Source organism: Aquarana catesbeiana, linkage group LG05 (genome assembly GCF_042186555.1).
Source record: "Aquarana catesbeiana isolate 2022-GZ linkage group LG05, ASM4218655v1, whole genome shotgun sequence".
In the NCBI taxonomy this organism is placed as follows: Eukaryota; Metazoa; Chordata; class Amphibia; order Anura; family Ranidae; genus Aquarana; species Aquarana catesbeiana.
Window position 1 is genome coordinate 497,296,830 of NC_133328.1, and position 21,158 is coordinate 497,317,987.

At 42.4% G+C, this 21,158-nt stretch overlaps 1 protein-coding gene across 17 annotated transcripts in view; it reads left to right on the forward strand.

Annotated features, from left to right (window-relative positions):
- DTNA (dystrobrevin alpha) overlaps positions 1–21,158 on the forward strand; it is a 393,012-nt gene that overhangs the window by 332,130 nt on the left and 39,724 nt on the right. For 13 of the 17 annotated variants that reach the window (XR_012244518.1, XM_073631546.1, XM_073631548.1 and 10 more), the window contains 3 exons: positions 3,587–3,678; positions 14,869–14,982; positions 16,481–16,577. Coding sequence is in view for 16 of the 17 variants with exons in the window: in XM_073631546.1 (XP_073487647.1) it covers positions 3,587–3,678; positions 14,869–14,982; positions 16,481–16,577 (303 nt within the window). In the remaining variant the exon portion in view is untranslated. The remainder of the gene's footprint in view (positions 1–3,586; positions 3,679–14,868; positions 14,983–16,480; positions 16,578–21,158) is intronic. The other 4 variants (XM_073631545.1, XM_073631553.1, XM_073631551.1 and 1 more) reach the window with 1 other exon arrangement.

The window sequence follows — 21,158 nt, forward strand, 5'->3', positions numbered from 1 at the left end:
GCTCTCATTGGCCCTCATTTACTGGCAGAAAAAAATGTTTTACTACCCAAAGTTAAAACAACAAGGGCAGAAGATTTAATAGATGGAAAGTTGAAAAAAATGACTGAAGGTCCGCTTAATATTAAGTAATATTACAGGCAAGATTTTTTTCCCCCTAAAAATAACACACACGCCATACTTACCTGTTATGTGCAGTGGTTTTGCAGTGAGCAGCCCCAATCCTTCTCTTCTCGGATCCCCGCTGACACTCCTGGCCCCTCCCTCCTACCTAGTGCCCCCAGAGCAAGCAGCTTGCTCTGGGTGCACCCAAGCAGGCTCACTCCTGAGCCACTGCTCTTTGTGTCTATTCACACACAGAACCCCTTCTCTCCTTATTGGTTGTGATTGACAGCAGCGGGAGCCAATGAGGTCTGCTGCTGTATTAGCCAATGAGGAGGGAGAGCCGAGGCTCTCGTGCACATTGCTGGATCACGATGGGGGTCAGGTAAGTATTAAAGGAGGGGGGGGGGGCTGCTGCACAGAGAAGGTTTTTTTAAGCAATCTTAATGCATTTAGGTAAAAAATCCTTCTTTCTTAAAAAACAACTTTAAGTTGAATTTGTATGCAAGTTGGAACCGGTACATTTTTTAAGTGTAACTCCAGCCCAAAAAATGATTTTAAATTTTGGAGATGCTGCTTGCAAGACTTTTTTTCCCATCCTGCATGTGCACCGCCCCAGTGTGAAAGCACTCGGGCTTTCACACTGGGGTGGCTTAAGAGTCGCTTTACAGGTGTTGCCTTTAGCGCTAAAACGCCTGTTTGAAAGGGGTCTTACAGGAGTGAATGTTCCTTCCTAGGGGTAGATTTCCTCTCACTTCCTGTTGTCTCCCTCCATTTGTAAGTCAGATGTATATAACTCAAGCACTGCCTATATATGTAGAAGTTCTTTCTTCTACAGAAGATCGAGAGCAACGAGAAGAGTAAGGGTGGGGGAATAGAGGCTGATACAATAGCAGATGCTAGTGAAATCTAAACCAGGGAATATCACCACATTTTTATTGTTAACAAATAAAAACATAACTTCAAATACAAAATGTTATCTTTAGTGACTGTTAGATCAACTACTGACAAACGGGAATGTCTAAAAGCTATTGTTGATCAGCAGCTGCAATTGCTGCTCAGTGTATTCTGACAGCATAGGAGTTCGGCTTTTAGAATGCAGTGTCCCAGTAGGAAGTATTCCTCTATCCACCTAGCATTTGTGGATGCATAATTCTCTGTTTCTTTTTTTCATTCAACCCCTGGCTGATTGAAAAATAAGGCGCTATCTATGGACAGTTTTAGATGCATTGACCTTTTGTAGAGAAATTAGCAGGTATTGTTGAATAAAAAATTTTTTGGGATGTTTTATTAAGCCCTTCGTAGTACGATCACCAACTCCGTTCCCAATATTATTGTATGGTATTCTGTTATTGGTGTGAAATGCATTAGTTGGAGTGCTACGTTCCATTCATTGTAGTGTGGAGATCTGGCCCAACGCCTCAGATCTGGCCCAACGCCTCAGATCTGGCCCAACGCCTCAGATCTGGCCCAACTTCTGCACGTTCACACCTCAGATGAGCCCCAAATTCTGTACCTTCACACATCAGATGAGCCCCAAATTCTGTACCTTCACACATCAGATGAACCCCAAATTCTGTACCTTCACACCTCAGATGAGCCCCAAGTTCTGCACTTTCACACCTCAGATCCGCCCCAATTTCTGCACCTTCACACCTCAGACCAGGCCCAAGTTCTGCACCTTCACGTCTCAGATCAGGCCCAATTTCTGCACCTTCACACATCAGATCCAATTTCTGCACCTTTAGATCTCATATGAGCCCCAATGCATATACCTTCACACTTCAAATCAGACTCAATTTATACACTTTCAGAACTCAGGATCAGGCCCATTTTCTGCACCTCCAGATCTCAGATTAGGCCTAATTTCTACACCTTCAGATCTCATATGAGACCCGGTGTATGCACCTTCAAACTACAGATCGGGACCAATTTCTGCACCTTCAGATCTTAGATCAGGCACAATTTCTGTACTTTAACACCTCAGATCAGCTCCAATGTTTTCACCTTTAGGTCTAAAATGAGCCCCACATTCTGCACATTTAGACCTCAGATCAGCCCCAATGCATGCAACTTCAGAATGCAGATCACCCCCAATTCCTGCAGCTTCAGAACCCAGTATAGCCCCAGTTCATAAAATTTAGGATTTTTGGCACACACATTTTTTGAATTAAAGCTGAACTTCAGGAAAAATGTTTATTGTAACTATTGGTAATTACTACAGTAATTTAGCCCTATTAATAAATACACTGTGGTCTGTTTACGTGCCTCCGTCATCCGCAGTCAGCTATCTGTCTCCTCTGTGCTCTCTCCCCCCCTCTCTCCCTGCCTGTCCACTCGTAGCAGCGCCCCCCGATCCTGCTGCTCAAAACTGCAACTAAATCATCTTATACCCTCTGTACCATAATAACAAGTGTCCCTGTGTCTGTGTTATGTAAAAAAGAGCCGAGGAAACAGCTGAGCACCGGGAGTACGTATAAGTACAGATCAGAAGATTTTTTACATAACACAGACACAGGGACACATGTTATTATGGTACAGAGGGGATAGGGAAATTTAATTGCAGTGGGTTAACACCACTTTAATATCCCCACTGGAAATGTAGTTAGGATTTCTATTAATGTAAGACTGGTACTCATAGGATGTCATGGGAATGTGTGGGTGCCTGTGCGATTCTTGCACATTTCCATGCAGTGTGTTTTGACAGCCAATTCATTTGAATAGGCTGCAAAATGCACCAGACAGTGCAAAAAGTAGTGCACTGGACCACGCAAAAACGCACTGCACCAAAACCACATGGTAATGTGTTTGCAATTTGCGTTCCAATCTAGGGTGCCATTAACAATACACTGGCTCAGTGGTGTCACTATGGTTGGTGTCATCTGGTGCGGTGAAACATGGTGTCACCCCCCTTCTCAACTAGCACATATGACCCCATTCTCCCCATTCTTTCTCCTAGTACAATTCCCCCCCCCCATATCCAGCGCAACCGCCAGCCAGCTTTGTTGTGTGGGAGATGGGTGTCCTCCTAGGTTTCCCTTCACGTGCCATCATGAATGCTGCTGAGTGCCAGGGGTTGCTGACTCCTGGTATATAGTTTACAATTAAAATTCATCTATACCGGGACAGACAACAACACTTAAAAATTATAATATATCAAATTATAAAAATTAAAATAGGAATGTGTGCATTTTTTCTTTTTCTTCCTTACCTAAGACCTTCATTTGGGGAACATTTGAACACTCCAGCAAGGCAGCAGTAATTTAATTCAGCTATTTGCAATCCTTTTATCTGTGACGGAGATTATTTAGAGGTTCACAGAACATTGATCCTAGTGTGTATTGAAAACATGAAAACTGCCTGCTTTTCTGGGGATAAATAATTTTTTCTTGCATCTTTCCTGAACATGCTGTCTTTTTTTTCTGTCTCCTATTGCCTTTTATGGTGCTGTACAGATTTCTGATAAGAATATTGTGTTTTATTACAGCAGCCTCAACAGAGGGGCCCAGATATCTCTTTCACTATTGATGCAAATAAACAGCAGAGACAGCTTATCGCAGAGCTGGAGAACAAGAATAGGTATGAATCATATTTAAATATTATGTATAATATAATATATATATATATATATATATATATATATATATATATATAATATATATATATATATATATATATATATATATATATATATATATATATATCTTTAAAAGATTTTTCTGACTGCAAATGTTTGCAAGATTATTTGTAAGGGTGAGATAAAGCGCTGTGTTAATTACACACTACTACTTATACCAACCGCATTTCATCAGTTTCAAGCAGTTCAAAGAATAAGATTATTGCTGGCTAGGTTATTGCACTCATTAAATTTTGCCTTAGATTTAAACATTCACTTTTACACAAAGTCACTGTTCTTTCGCTTCCCCACTGCTTTATTCAGCCACTGGGAACAAGGAAATTATTTCATGTGTAAGCGTACAACTAAGATTACTCTATTTGACATTGTGTTTGTTGCAACACTAAATTTAATAACAAAGTATTTGTGTTTAAAGTGAACCTGTAGCATGGCTATGAATATTCAAGTATTTACATATTCTCAACAAGCAGCGTTGATTTACATGAAGGTACACTGAGCCGCAACACTTTGGGGTTTATTTACTAAAGGCAAATCCACTTTGCACTACAAATGCACTTGGAAGTGCAGTCGCTGTAGATCCGAGGGGGACATGCAAGGAAAAAAATAAAAAACAGCATTTTTGCTTGTACATGATTACGATGATATAATCAGCAGAGCTTCCCCTGATTTCAGATCTTCCCTTCAGATTTACAGCGACTGCACTTCCAAGTACACTTGTATTGCAGAGTGGATTTGCCTTTAGTAAATAAACCTCATTGTGTTTTCTTGCATTTTTTGCAGCACACTGCAACACACATTGGGGTTCACTTACTAAAACTGGAGAGTGCAAAATCTGGTGCAGCTCTGTATAGAAACCAATCCGCTTCCAGGTTTTATTGTCAAAGCTTAATTGAAAAAGCTGAAGTTAGAAGCCTATTGGCTATCATGCTCAGCTGCACCAGATTTTGCACTCTCAACTTGTAGTAAATCAACCCCACTGTTGCAGTGTGCTTTGGGGTATGGTATTGCAGATACTTCCCAGAGTAGCATTGGGGTGCTGTAACATGCCACAGTATTTTACCACAATGCAACTAATGTGAATGAGCCTTGAACAAAGAACAATTAAAAGCAAATGCGTACCCCCCCCCCCCCACCAAAAACAAACAAAAACACCCCTACCTATTAGTAATTAGTTAATATAAAACCAGAGAGAGTGCATAAGAAGAAGGAAACAGGGAGAGCCGACCTCGAGGGCTTCAGTACTACTTATGTAAATATTGAGGATGAATTCTTCTGGAGTACCTGCGACTAGAGAGCTCAGTAAGGGGTTGTTTTAAAGCTCATATAAATGTATGCAAAAAATTGAATGTTTGCAACCTAGACACAGGTTCACATTAAAGTAAATGTTAAAAACGTGCGCGCCATATAACTGCTTCATTAATGGGCATTAACGTAATGAATTTAGGAATATGCAGCCTTTCGCCAGATAAGTGTACTTTTGATTTGGTAAACTCTATGCAAAGTCACAAAACTGTCAACTAAATTTGTACCTTCAATGACATTCTAATTTTATCCAGGGCTAATTATGCGTGACTCTGCTTATCCAGGCCAGAATTCCAAAAATATGTAATCAAATCAGAAACCTCAAGTTATTGTCATATTGTGTAAGCAATGGCATCATACCTTATTCTCATCTGGAATAAGCACACATGTTCCTAAGCCTAGGAAGCTACCTTAAGCAGAATTGTAATATGTGGAGAGCTACAGATACCCTGTTTCCCTGAAAATAAGACCTAGCGTGATTGTCGGTGATGGCTGCAATATAAGCCCTACCCCCCAAATAAGCCCTAGTTAAAGTCCTTGTAGGTCTCATTTTCAGGATAGGGCTTATTTTCGGGGAAACAGGGTAGGGCTTATTTGGGCGGTAGGGCTTATATTGCAGCCATCACTGACAATCACGCTAGGTCTTATTTTCGGGGAAACAGGGTAATACATTCATTAAAGAATATTAGCAGTTCAGATCCTTTACAGCTCATTGCAGTGTTTGTCTATGAATCTTCTCCACAACCTACTTGTTTGCCACAGAGGAGGACCCTGGGTGTAGAGGGTGGCTTTTACATTGTTGTGTTTGACCTTTTTTGCTAGGACATTTCTACAACTTAAGTCAGAGTATTGTTTTGAGTCATGAAAGGATGCCAACCTATATTTCTAAACTAAGGGGACTGAATCAGTGGCATACTTAACCTGACCATACATGGATCAAAATTCGGCCAGTTCAGCGAGGACTGGCCAAATTTCCATTCATCTGTAGCCACTGTGATTGAACAGAAGTCGATCGGTAGATGGTATAGACTGCAGTGCTGATCTGTGTATTATGACTGTGGGGAAGTCTTCCCACTGTCAGAATACAAAGACACAGCAGAGATGATTCCCCCATCCCAACCCTCCCTGGTTGAACGACAAAACTGACTCATTTATGGCCAGCCATATTCTATAAAATAGAGAATCTGATTTAATCCTTATCGCCAGCTCCTGACAGCTACTTAAGAGTTTTTTTATTTAATCAAACTGATTGGTTGTCACGGTGATTATCTGATGGAGAACCAGTTCTGCCAGCTTCTGATCATGCTATGTTGATATGTGACAGTGTGGTCACAGTGCTCAGGACGTGTGATTGCACTCTCCACAAAACAGTACTTGTTTTGAGTGACTGACTCAGAAAGTACTGAAAACAATACATTCGCATGATAGCCTGATAACTGTCAGCCTCCTTATGTCTCTCAGTACAGATTTTCTTTAGTGATTTATTTATATACATATATATATATATATATATATATATATATATATATATATACACACACACACACACACACACAGTTGTGCTCATAAGTTTACATACCCTGGCAGGATTTTTTTTTTTTAATTGGCCATTTTTCAGAGACTATGAATGATAACACAAAAACTTTTCTTTCACTCATGGTTAGTGTTTGGCAGAAGCAATTTATTATCAATCAACTGTGTTTACTCTTTTTAAATCATAATCACAACATAAACTAATCAAATGACCCTGATTAAAAGTTTACATACCCTGGTGATTTTGGCCTGATAACGTGCACACAAGTTGACACAAAGGGGTTTGAATGGCTATTAAAGGTAACCATCCTCACTTGTGATCTGTTTGCTTGTAATTAGTGTGTGTGTGTATAAAAGGTCAATGAGTTTCTGGACTCCTGACAGACCCTTCCCTTTTTCATCCAGTGCCACACTGACGTTTCAGACATGCATGAAGCTTAACAAAGTATAAGCGAAGGGCATACACGACAAGGTGGAAGTATACCAGGCCATAGTGGGTTAAAAATTAGGGGTTTGGTTTCAGACGGTCAGTGTTCTTACCTGAGTGGATGAGCAGATGGGGTGATGAGAGGAGAGAGAGTAATTCAGGGGAGGAGTGAAGGGGGCATCACTTGCAATCTGAAATCGTAGTAGGAACGTCTGTCTGGTGGTGCGTTTTATCTAGAAAAGAAAGTATGGGTGAGTTGGAGCAGCTTTTAAACAGCTCAAAGCCGCAGCTGTGATACATGGCCCTGACTGGGTTCAAAGCCAGGTAGTGGTGTCCCTGCCAGGGGTAAGGCAGGACCCCCCTCAGCCAGGGCCTGCCACCACATGGGCTTGGAGGTCTCGGCCTCCGGAGCGCCTCAGTCCAGAGCATACCCCTAGGGCTCAGCGCCGCATTGGGAGCCCGTTTTCGGACCGTTCATACCCACCCGCCAAACGCAAGCTTGTGGTTGCTGGTGGGACACCTGGGAGGAATCCCCATTCACGGTGGAGCCCTTATGGGGGGGACTTTCACCTTCCTCCCGCTCCGGTCCCCTCCTCTGTCATCCGGTCTCAGGCATTCCGGCTGCTCCCGGTGCATCCTCAGAGTTTCCATTTACTGGGATGCTTCTGGCAAGGTTCTTATTTTGTAGATCGTTGCTTGCCGATGGGTTGTTCCATCTCGCGCGCCCTGTTCGATATATTTAGTTCGTTCTTCGAATGGGCGGTTAGGGAGGTCTCTGGGATGAACTCAGTCATCCACTATTTGGATGACTTCCTATGTATCGGACCGCTGGAGTCCAAGACTTGTGCGATCCTGCTGGGGACGTTGCAACATGTTGCTGACTGTTTTGGTATTCCATTGGCACCTGACAAGATGGTGTGCCCGGCCACTGAACTTGTTTTTTTGGGAATTACCATTGATTCCATGGCCATGGAATGTAGACTGCCGCCCGATAAATTGCTTGCTCTACGCAAGGACTTGGGTGTAGCATGTGGACAGCGGAGGCTTCGGTTAAAATCCCTGTTAGGCAAGTTAAAATTTGCTTGCAGAATTATTCTCATGGGCAGAAGATTTTGTAGGCTATGTTCGGCATCAAGGCCCCGGGCCACTATGTGAGGTTGTCCAAGGAGCACAGGGCCAACCTTCGTATTTGGGACATGTTTTTGGAATCCTTTAATGAGCAGTCGTTATGACTGAAGGGGTCATGTCAGCAATGCAGATTTGCTTCTTTTCACCGATGCCGCAGGTTCGGCGGGTTATGGCGCTTATTTTTGGGTGAACTGGAGTGCCGAGCCATGGCCTGCAGAATGGCGTGAGGCTGGTTTTCTAAAAAACTTGGTTTTGAGCTTTTTCCCATAGTCCTGTCGGTGGAACTATGGAGGGAGTTCTTTCGGAACAAAAAGGTGCACTTCCATTGTGATACTATGGGAGTGGTTGTTGCGATTAACAATATGCCGGCTTCTTCCGCACTTTTGGTTAGGCTCTTGCGGTACTTAGTTTTGATTTGTTTGAGAATGAATTATTTTTCTTTATGCTGCACTTATCCCTGGATATTCCAACAAATTAGCAGATGCTTTGTCTCGTTTTCAGTGGGACATGTTCCTCGTGTTGGCATTGGAGGCGGAGCAGCTTGGCGTGCCCTGTCCTCAACAGCTCTAGAGGATTGCATTGGAGTTGCTGCCGGACTGATACGGGATTCACTCAGTGCTGGAACGTGGGAGCCTTATTCCAAGGTTCGGAACAAATGGTTCTCTTTACTGCAGGAGGTAGGGGAGGTGGACTCTGGGTTAGATGTACCATTGCTGGTGTTATATTTTGTCTGCCTATGATGAATAGGAAGTTAGCGGGCCTCGCGTTTTTATTTGGGGGTGTTAAGGATTTTACCAAGTCCTTTGTAGTACGTCAGGCACTTAAAGGGTACCGTAAGGGGCAGGGAAGTTGCAATTCTCGGTGTCCGATTTCATTTGAGGTGCTGGGTTCTGTTCTTGGGATATTGACTACTGTTTGTTCATCAGGATTTGAGGTGCTTTTGTTCAAAGCTGCCTTTCTGGTGGCCTTCTTTGGCGTTTTTTGAATAAGCAAGCTAGTTAGTCCATCACGGCGAGTTTTGGGGGGTTTGTTGTTTAGGGATGTTACATGTTCAGACTCGGCTGTTAAACTATGGATCAGGCGATCCAAGACTGACCAGATCAGTAAGGGAATTCAGGTAGAATTGTTTAGGGGCAATAGCCCACATTTGTGGCCGGTGCTGGCAGTGAAACAGTTTCTGGAAGTGCAGCCTGGAGTGGATGGCGCTTTATTCGTGCATTCAGATGGTTCATGTTTGTCCAAGTTTCAATTCAATGCAGTTTTCCGCAAGTGCCTTTGTAGGGGCAGGGTTGTTTCCTGGGGACTATTCATCTCATTCTTTCTGCATAGCAGCAGCCACTGAGGCGTTGCAGTGGGGCCTTACTGAAGGAGTAATTAAACGGATTGGCAGATGGTAGTCCAAGAGATATAGAATATATGTGCTGCCGCAGTTGTTTTAGACTATCAAAACATGGGGGTTATTTCTGGTCTGTCTATCTGTTGTTTGTCTTTTTTTATGTTTTTGTTGCCAGGACATTTGGGGCATGGTTATCCTTATGTCTTTACAGATCTCCCCCAATGTCTAATCTGGATTCTGGGACATTCCTTCGTTTTTTGAGGTTAGACTCGATGGCAGGCATTTGGGAGTTATGAGAGGTGAGGGCAGCGTCAGGTGGATTGGTGTCTGGCAAAGAGTCATCCTGGAAGTTCACCTCTTTATGAGGCTGGACAGACATCCTGACATTTTGGTCATACATGTGGGTGGGAATGACTAGGGCCTGCATCCCATGAGGAAGATTATTAGGATATTCAATGGGATTTCCTGCGACTTCGGTCTTCCTTCCCTGACATGATCATTGTATGGTCAGACATTGTGGCCCGCAAGTCATGGAGGGGGCCAGGTCGGTGGGGAAGCTAAACAAGGCCCGGATAAAGGTGAATAAGGAGGTGGGCAGATTTATTGCTCGAAATGGTGGCTTGGTGATTAGGCATGGCGAGCTAGAGAAGGACACATGGCAGTTTCTTAGAGGGGATGGTGTACATCTCAATGCTGTGGGCGTAGGCTTATGGTTCTTGGGATTGCAGGACGGTATCCAGAGGGCTTTGATGGTGTGGCGGTAGGCACAAGTATAAAGTGTAATACTTGTGCCGCTGTGGCGGTTGGGGTCCTTGACGAGGGTCGAAAACTTTGGTCGATTGGTGAAACGGTGGGACCTACCTCAGGTGTGGAGTCCTCCATTTGGTCTTGTTCAGTTTAGACTGACCGGGTGTTAAGGTGGTAGGGGTCTGTGGTCAGTATAGTCCTCGAGGCGGTGTATGGCGGCTGGGGACTGAACCTAGCTTTACGGTATCACAGACTCCTAAGTTGTGGGTGATGGTGTCGTCAAGGATCTGCAATCATTTTCTTCTTCTTCTGGAGTGTTTATTAATATTCAAGTTTAAGTATAATTTTGGCTTAATAAAAGGCCGAACTGGCCATTTAACCCAATACAGTTTGGTATCATTATTGAAGAATGGTGGGGTGGTGTTGGTTACTTAATAGTTAATATGTATATCTGAACTACCTCAGTCTTGGATTCTGAGTCATGGGGAAAGCAAAAGAATTTTCAAAGGATCTACGGCAAAAGGTAGTTGAAAACAGGAAAGGGATATAAAAAGATATCCAAGGAATTGAGAATGCCAATCAGCAGTGTTCAAAGTCTAATCAAAAAGTGGAAAATGAGGAGTTCTGTTTTAACCAAACCACGGTCAGGTAGACCAACTAAATTTCAGCCACAACTGCCAGAAAAATTGATCAGGTTGCAAAGAAAAACCCACAAATAACTTCAGGTGAAATACAGGACTATCAGATAACATGTGGTGTGGCTGTTTCAAGATGCACAATAAGAAGGCACTTGAAGAAAGATGGGTTGCATGGTTGAGTCGCCAGAAGAAAGCCACTACTTTGCAAATTCCACAAAGTATCCCGCTTACAATACGCCAAACAGAACAGAGACCAGCCTCAAACCTTCTGGCACAAAGTCATTTGGAGTGATGAGACCAAAATTGAGCTTTTTGGCCACAACCATAAACGCTACATTGGGGGAGGAGTCAACAAGGCCTAGGATGAAAGGTACAGAGGTGGACCGCTGATGTTTTGGGGATGTGTGAGCTACAAAGGCACAGGAAATTTGGTCAAAATTGTTGGCAGTATGTTATCAAAAAATACTGGAGGAACATTTGAATTCATCAGCCAGGAAGCTGCGCATTGGACGTACCTGGACATTCCAACATGACAATGATCCAAAACAAAAGGCCAAGTTTAGCCTGTCATTGGCTACAGCATAATAATGTGGCGGTACTGGAGTGGCCATCTCAGTCTCCTGACCTCAATATCATTGAGCCACTCTGGGGAGATCTCAAAAGTGCAGTTCATGCAAGACAGCCCAAGAATTTACAGGAACTGAAGGCTTTTTGCCAAGAGGAATGGGCAGCTTTACCATCTGAGAAGATAAAGAGCTTCATCCACAAATACCACAAAAGACTTCAAGCTGTCATTGATGTTAAAGGGGGCAATACACGGTATTAAGAACTGGGGTATGTAAACTTTTGATCAGGGTCATTTGGGTAGTTTCTGTTGCCATTATGATTTAAAAAGAGTAAACACAGTTCATTGATAATAAATGGCTTCAGCCAAACACTAACCATGAGTGAAAAAAGTTTTTGTGTTATCAGTCATATTCTCTGAAAAATGGCCAATATATCATAAATTCATAAATTCTGCCAGGGTATGTAAACTTATGAGCATAACTGTGTGTGTGTATATATGTATGTGTGTGTGTGTGTATATGTATATATATATATATATATATATATATATATATATATATTACACACACATATATACACACAGTATCTCACAAAAGTGAGTACACCCCTCACATTGTACAGCTTGTATAACAGTGTAAATTTGCTGTCCCTTTAAAATAACTCAACACACAGCACTGACTTAACCCTCTTGGGCATGGATTTCACCAGAGCTTCACAGGTTGCCACTGGAATCCTCTTCCACTCCTCCATGACGACGTCACGGAGCTGGTGGATGTTACCTTGCGCTCCTCCACCTTCCATTTGAGGATGCCCCACAGATGCTCAATAGGGTTTAGGTCTGGAGACATGCTTGGCCAGTCCATCACCTTTACCCTCAGCTTCTTTAGCAAGGCAGTTGTCGTTTTGGAGGTGTGTTTGGAATACTGCCCTACGGCCCAGTCTCCGAAGGGAGGGGATCATGCGCTGCTTCAGTATGTCACAGTGCATGCTGGCATTCATGGTTTCCTCAATGAACTGTAGCTTTCCAGTGCCGGCAGCACTCATGCAGCCCCAGACCATGACACTCCCACCACCATGCTTGACTGTAGGCAAGACACACTTGTCTTTGTACTCCTCACTTTGTTGCCACCACACACACTTGACACTATCTGAACCAAATACATTTAGCTTGGTCTCATCAGACCACAGGACATGGTTCCAATAATCCATGTCCTTAGCCTGCTTTTCGTCAGCAAGCTTTCTTGTGCATCATCTTTAGAAGAGGCTTCCTTCTGGGACGACAGCCATGCAGATCAATTTGATGCAGTGTGCGGCGTATGGTCTGAGCACTGTCAGGCTGACCTCCTCACCCCTTCAACCTCTGCAGCAATGCTAGCAGCACTCATATGTCTATTTCCAAAAGGCAACCTGTGGATATGACGCTGAGCATGTGCACTAAACTTCTTTGGTCGACCATGACGAGGCCTGTTCTGAGTGGAACCTGTCCTGTTAAACTGCTGTATGGTCTTGGCCACCGTGCTGCAGCTCAGTTTCAGGGTCTTGGCAATCTTCTTATAGCCTAGGTATGACCAGTGTGAGAGCAGTAACACCAAATTTAACACACCTGCCCCCCATTCACACATGAGACCTTGTAACACTAACAAGTTACATGACCCCGGGGAGGGAAAATGGCTAATTGGGCCCAATTTGGACATTTTCACTTAGGGGTGTACACACTTTTGTTGCCAGCAGTTTAGACATTAATGGCTGTGTTGAGTTATTTTGAGGGGACAGCAAATTTACATTGTTGTACAAGCTGTACACTCTGCATTACATTGTAGCAAAGTGTAATTTCTTCAGTGTTGTCACATGAAAAGATATAACAAAATATTTTTAAAAATGTGAGGGATGTACTCTTTTGTGATATACTGTATATACACACTCACTGGCCACTTTATTAGGTACATCTGTTCAATTGAATGTTAACACAAATTGCTAATCAGCCAATTACATTGCAGCAACAAGCATCGGAATGGGGAAGAAAGGGTATTTAAGTGACTTTGAACGTGGCATGGTGGCTGGTGCCAGATGGGTTGGTCTGAGTATTTAAAAAGCTGCTAATCTACTGGGATTTTCACGCACAACCATCTGTAGCGTTTACAGAGAATGGTCCGAAAAAGAGAAAATCTCTATTGAGCCGGAGTTGTGTGGACGAAAATGCCATGAGGTCAGGGAAGAATGTGCAGACTGGTTGCAGATGATAGAAAGGTAACAGTAACTCAAATAACCACTTGTTACAGCCAAGGTATGCAGAATACCATCTCTGAATGCACAACACATTGAACCTTGAAGCAGATGGGCTACAGCAGCAGAAGACCACACCGGGTGCCACTCCTGTCAGCTAAGAATAGGAAACTGAGGCTACAGTTTGCACAGGCTCACCAAAATTGGACAATCGAAGATTGGAAAAATGTTGCCTGGTCTGATGAGTCTCGATTTCAGCTGCAACATTCAGATGGCAGGGTCAGAATTTGGCTTAAACAACATGAAAGCATGGATCCATCCTGCCTTGTATCAATGGTTCAGGCTGGTGCTGTAATGGTGTGGGGGGATATTTTATTGCCACACTTTGGGCCCCTTCGTACCAATTGAGCATTGTTTAAACAACACGGCCTACCTGAGTATTGTTGCTGACCATGTCCAGTCCTTTATGACTACAGTGTACCCATCTTCTGATGGCTCCTTCCAGCAGGATAATGCACCATGTCACAAAGCTCCAATCATCTCACCACTGGTTTCTTGAACATGACAATGAGTTCACTGTACTCCAATGGCCTCCACAGTCACCAGATCTTAATCCAATGGAGCAGTGGTTCTCAACCTCAGTCCTCCAGTTCCCCCAACAGGCCACGTTTTGGGAATTTCTCTTAGATAAAATAACTGTCCAAAATACCAAGCCATTGACTCTGATTTAAAGCACCTGTGCAAGATAAAGGAAAACCTGTAAACATGGCCTGTTGGGGGTATTAATGCCTGAGGTTGAGAACCACTGCATTAGAGCACCTTTGAGATGCAGTGGAACGGGAGATTCGCATCATGGATGTGCAGCTGACAAATCTACAACAATTGCATGATGCTATCATGTTAATATGGAGCACTTTTGAGATGTAGTGGAACTGGAGATTCGCATCATGGATGTGCAGCCGACAAATCTACAGCAATTGCGTGATGCTATCATGTCAATATGGACTAAAATCTCTGAGGAATGTTTCCAACACCTTGTTGAATCTATGCCTCAAAGAATTAAGACAGTTCTGAAGGCAAAAGGGGGGTCCAACCTGGTACTAGCAAGGTGTTCCTAATAAAGTGGTCAGTGAGTATACACACACACACATGCAAGCATACATGCTCCTTTTGAATAACCCAATTTTGTACTTTTACCTGATTGCTTCTTGTTTCTTTTCTCTGTCTTAAGAGAAATCTTGCAGGAAATACAAAGGTTGCGAATTGAACATGAACAGGCCTCTCAGCCCACACCAGAAAAAGCCCAGCAGAATCCCACTCTGTTAGCGGAGCTCCGACTGCTCAGGTGATGATCAGATGGCACAAATTATGCCAGTGGTTTCAGATATTAGCATTACAATTATTTGTGAATTTACTGTAAAGAGAAACGTCAGTGAAAAGTGCTTTTTTTAGTGTTTGAACCTCTGCTGGGTTTTCATTGCTGTTCATTTCTAAAACATTTGCGGGCTGCACACATTTTCCCTGTATTTTCTGTAATAGATTGCTGTCATTTCTAAGATGAATCCATCTAGTGGCCAAAATATAGAATCATTTTCTAACAATGAGAAAATATGCTGCAGTTTGGCCACTAGATGGAGCAGTTGATCATAGGAATTATTCCATTACAGAAAATGCAGAGAAAATTTGTGCAGCTTGCATGAAGGCGACATTCGTCCAATAAATGTTTTATAAATAGACCCCAGTGTGTTACAAGGACAGGAAGATAGGACATTTCTCTAGCAAAGACAGCAATAAAAAAACTTTAGGAAAATGAGGGGTTTGTTTTAATCATACACACTTATTCCTGTACAGTATATAAGCATCCTGAATTATTTCAAAGAGAGTACAACTCCAGCTTTTTTTTAATTTATTTTTTGTAACACTGTTTCTGATGCTGATCAAATAGCCCTTATTTCTTGTGTGGTCCCCAAAACAGGAATTTAAGCAAAATCTCTCCCTATCTGGGCACAGATAATACAACATTTTTCTAAAGTAGACATGGAAAGGGTATAAAACTCTGTCAGGATTTTATTACTGTCCATGTTTCCACTGGGATATCTCCTCTCCTCTGTCTTGTATACCCTTATCATTAAAAGTGAAAGTAAAGAAAATTCCAAATTTTGAGTTGTCCCTGGTAAGGTAGAAGGAGGAAAATCTTTCAATGGGGACACTAGTTCTGGTGACCTGGGGCCTCCAAGGAATTCCTTTAATTTGCAGGGATTTCCTCTCACTCCCTGTTTAGCTATGGGACAGGAAGTGAAGGGAACTCTCCAAAATAGGACACAGATGGCAAAAAAAAAAAAAAAAAATCTGACAGGGGTTATAAACTTCTCTTGCCCTAACCAAAATGAAAAAAAAAGTTTTGGCTTTAGTTCTACTTTAAATAAATACTGCCATAATCTATGAAAACATTAATGAGATACAGCTGTATAAATTATATGTGTAATACATTCCATTAGTGCCTCTGTTGACTCCAGTCTTTACTAATGTTGCAGATAGAATTTTCTTCATCTGATACTTCCAGGTGGTTCATTTGCCTGCTTTGGTTTTGTAGCACCCCACCCCAACCCCTCACCTCCATTTTCTGTTTAATTAGTATGTTTTTAGGAGTTGCAGAAACACAATAGTGATGGGGATCTGCAGTGGGGGAAAAACACAGGGATCCAACACATCTGAAAGTGTCAGATGGTGAAGAGTCTAGCAAATGATTTAGTTTTTATGTCTGCTTACTTGCTGTTTTATAGGAAGAGGTAGAATGTTTTGACATAGGGAAACATATTCTTATCTAAATTCTTGTCCTTCAGACAGCGCAAAGATGAACTCGAGCAGAGGATGTCTGCCTTGCAGGAGAGCAGAAGGGAGCTGATGGTACAGCTTGAAAGCCTCATGAAACTGCTGAAGGTGAGATGTGTGACGGCGTTTAATGTTGGCAGCATCAGCACTTTGTTAAAAGTTATATACACCATTCCTGAAACAGAAAACTTGGTTTTGACCCCTTTCATCTGTCACCTACATCAGGATAGTATTTAATTGGTAATGAGCCAATTGGTAATGAGCCAATGACTCTTTGATTATTTAAAGCCTAAATCCAGGTTTGATTTAATTTTAAATAGTTTGCTTAGACCATGGCGGTCCAAAATGAACTATTAACGTCACAAATACATATGCCCACTGTTGACAGAGTAATGAAATGATGCGCTGGAAGCTTCTTTAATACAGAGAATACCTTACTTTCATGGAGGAATGCAGAACATGTCTTAACAGGAACACAACAAGTATACACTTAGAGAAAGAAGGTACTTCCTCTGATTACATCATATCATAGAATACATGCACATTACACTATAACACTACAGTGCCACCTGCTGCATATTTAGGTATAATACATATATATTGTCAGTTTATAAGCAATTTTGCTGTTGTACTTCCAACACCCCTTCTCAACAGCATGTGCTTTGTCAAATTACATTCAGCTTCTTCTGGATATAATTATGACGTACCTTCGACAAAGGCCTGGTGAGTGCATCAGCAGTCATCTCCTCTGACAGGCAGCATTGGATGTCAATAATGCCTTGTTCTGGATTATCCCTCAGCAGGTGATACTTGAAATAGATGTGTTAGGTCCTAGTATTGACCCTTTCTGATTGCGTAAGCTTTATACATCCCTGGTTATCTTCAAAAATGGGAATTGGTTTTGACATGTCTACCTCAATGTCCACAAAAAGTTGACGAATCCATATCACTTCTTGACACGCGTGTGCTGCTGCAATGTACTCTGCTTAAATTGAAGATAGAGCGACAGTTACCTGCTTTTGACTAGACCAACTTATGGTTTCTTCCTCGTACTGGAAGATAAATCCACTTGTGGATTTGCGGTCAGTTCTGTTCCCTGGCCCAGTCAGCATCCACATACCCAACCAGTTTTGGATTTGATGTTACTGGTAAACGTAACTTCATCTGAATTGTTCCTTTGAGGTACTGTATCACTCTTTTTACTGCGTTCCAATAACCCTGACAGGGAGCTGAGACTTTCCTGCATAGTATGCCCACTGCTACGGCTATGTCTGGCCTTGTCACAGTGGCAACATATAGCAGCTTACCGATTGCTCTGCGATACATATCATTGTTGGGTAGCAAGCTTTCTGCTTCATTGCTCTTTTGATGGCCTGGTTCCATAGGCATTTTCACTTCATTTGCATCTTGCATATGGAATTGTTCCAAGATTTCAGAGATTTTCTGAGATTGGTTGAGAAGATAACTCCCATCTTCTTCTCTTTCTTTTTGGACTCCCAGATAGTAGCTAATGTTCCCTACCTTTTTTATTTAAAATTTTTCTTTCAGCTTGTGAACTATCTGATTGTAAACCCCTTCTTGTTCAAAACAGGTTATAATGTCATCAACATAGATAAGGATGTATACCCATCTGTCTTCTTGATTCCTGGAGTAGAGACAGGGGTCTGCTTTACTTCTTGAGAATCCCTCTCTAGTAAGTACTTCATTCACTTTCTCATTCCACATTCCAACGTGTAGGTGTTTCACATGCATGCCCTTCCCAGCAGCAAGGCTAAGAAGCGCTCTGATGGTGGAGTGTTTTACGACGGGAGCGAATGTTTCATCGTAATCTTCACCGAATTTCTGTGAGTAACCCTTGGTAACTAGTCTGGCTTTGTATTTGTGGATATTCCCTTCTGCGTCTGGCTTTACTTTTAGAGTCCACTTACTTCCTATAGTTTTGCAGTTAGGAGGGAGCTCTGTGAGTGTCCAGGTTTTCCTGAAGTGACTTTAATTCATCTTATGCTGCATTTCTCCATTTATTGTCTTCACGTTTTGCAATTTTTCTATGTCTTCTCAGGATGTTGGTTCAACTATGCTGAGTGTTTTGACAGTGTATGACAGCTTGCGGGGTGGTATCCCCGTTGTAGTCCGAGTGGATCTTCTGATTTCAGGCAGTTCAGTGGGATCTGGTGGGAAAGTTGATTTAGGCAATGTGAATAACACCTCTTGTTCTGACTCCTGCACAGGTTCGCTTTTGGTCGATTTTTTTTCTTCCAGTTTGCTGGGCATATTCACTTCACAGCTTTCAGGGATCAGTATTTCTGGTGATGGGCTCTCATCAAAATAAACGCCATGGCTTATTTACGCTTTGTCAGTCTTTGGGTGTAGGATTCTGTAACTCCCTTAGTTTGCACACTGTAGCCTTCTAGAATGCCCTCTATGGCTCTGTTATCCAGATCGGATTGCTTCTCAATTGGAAATTAGGCATATGTTTTACATCCAAACACTGATGTGCCCTATGCTAGGCTTTGATCCATGCAACATCTTGAATGGAGTACTTTTTATTGGCTCTTGAGTTGAGGGTAGTCTGTTCTGTAGGTAGGTTGCAGTCATGACTGCTTCTCCCCAGTACTTGTGAGGTAGGTTGGCATCCGACAGTATGCACCTGGCCATTTCTATAAGAGTATCATTTTTCCTTTCTGCTACACCGTTTTTTTGTTCAGGAGTGTATGATGTGGTTTGTATGGTGTACTATTCCTGGTCTCTTCAAGAATGAGGCCACTTCTTTGCTTATGTATTCTCCCCCATTGTCATTGCATATTATTCCTGGTTTCCATTGGAATTTGTTGCTAGACATGGCAACAAACTCTTGAAGTTTCTCTGAAGTTCCATTCTTGTGTTTCATCAGATAAGCAGTTGTTACATAGTTACATAGTTCCATAGTAGGTGAAGTTGAAAAAAGACACAAGTCCATCAAGTCCAACCTATGTGTGTGATTATATGTCAGTATTACATTGTATATCTCTGTATGTTGCGGTCGTTCAGGTGCTTATCTAATAGTTTTTTGAAACTTATTGATGCCCCCTGCTGAAACCACCGCCTGTGGAAGGGAGTTCCACATCCTTGCCACTCTTACAGTAAAGAACCCTCTACACAGTTTAAGGTTAAACCTCTTTTCTTCTAATTTTAGTGAGTGGCCACGTGTCTTATTAAACTCTCTTCCACAAAAATTTTTTAGTCCAATTGTGGGGTCACCAGTATGGTATTTGTAAATTGAAATCATATCCCCTCTCAAGCGTCTCCAGGGAGAATAAGTTCAGTGCTCGGAACCTTTCTTCATAACTAATATCCTCCAGACCCTTTATTAGCTTTCTTCATAACTAATATCCTCCAGACCCTTTATTAGCTTTGTTGCCCTTCTTTGTACTCACTCAATTTCCAGTACTTTCTTCCTGAGGACTGGTGCCCAGAACTGAACAGCATACTCCAGGTGAGGCCGGACCAAAGCCTTGTAGAGTGGGAGAATTATTGCTTTATCCCTGGAGTTAATCCCCTTTTTAATGCATGCTAATATTCTGTTAGCTTTGTTAGCAGCATCTTGGCATTGCATGCCATTGCTGAGCCTATCATCTACTAGGACCCCCAGGTCCTTTTCCATCCTAGATTCCCCCAGAGGTTCACCCCCTAGTGAGTAGATTGCATTCATATTTTTGCCACCCAAATGCATTATTTTGCATTTTTCTACATTGAACCTCATTTGCCATGTAGTTGCCCACCCCAATAATTTGTTCAGATCTTTTTGCAAGGTTTCCACATCCTGCGGAGAAGTTATTGCCCTGCTTAGCTTAGTATCGTCCGCAAATACAGAGATTGAACTGTTTACCCCATCCTCCAGGTCATATATGAACAAATTAAACAGGATTGGTCCCAGCACAGAACCTTGGGGGACCCCATTTCCCACCCCTGACCATTCCGAGTATTCCCCATTTTTATCAGTTGTTTACCTGGAATAATTATCAATGAAAGTCAGTAGATATCTGTTCCAGCCAGACATGGGAGTTTTAATTGGACCACATACGTCACTGTGTATGAGCTGCAGGGGGTGGGTAGTTTTTCTTTGAGATGCCTGTGGAAAGGGGAGCACGTGTGGCTTTTTCTTCAGTACAGCACCTGCATTTCATGAACACTTTGCAAGGCGCTATTGAAAAATCTTCTGATAAGCCTCTTTATAATGTCAGTATAGCTTCTGGACTTTTGTACCCCAGCCGCCTGCGTCATAAGTGAATACATTTGCTGTGTAGGTCATTAGAGACTATATTGGCTTGCTGGTCTGTGGTGATCATCCAGTTTTCCTTTTGCAAGGAATCGCTTATCATTGTGAATTGTGCATTCATCACCCTGGAACTTAACTGTGAGACTGTTGTTTGCAAGACTTTACACTGATAGAAGGCTGCCTTCTAGTTCTGGAACATATACAGCACTTTCTTTCTAGTCATGTGGCTTGTCGCACCTGAGCCTATGCATCAGCCACGTGGCTTGCTACACTGTGTCACCTTAAAGGTGCTACTCCATAATGTGTCTGCAGTTTCCTTTGTGGCTGCTTTGACTCTTTCTTTTGTGGATAGTTCTAGCTTTTGCTGCTCGGCAAATAGAACAGTCCTTTTTTAAGTGACCGGTCCTTTTACAGTAAAAACAGGCTCTGCTTTC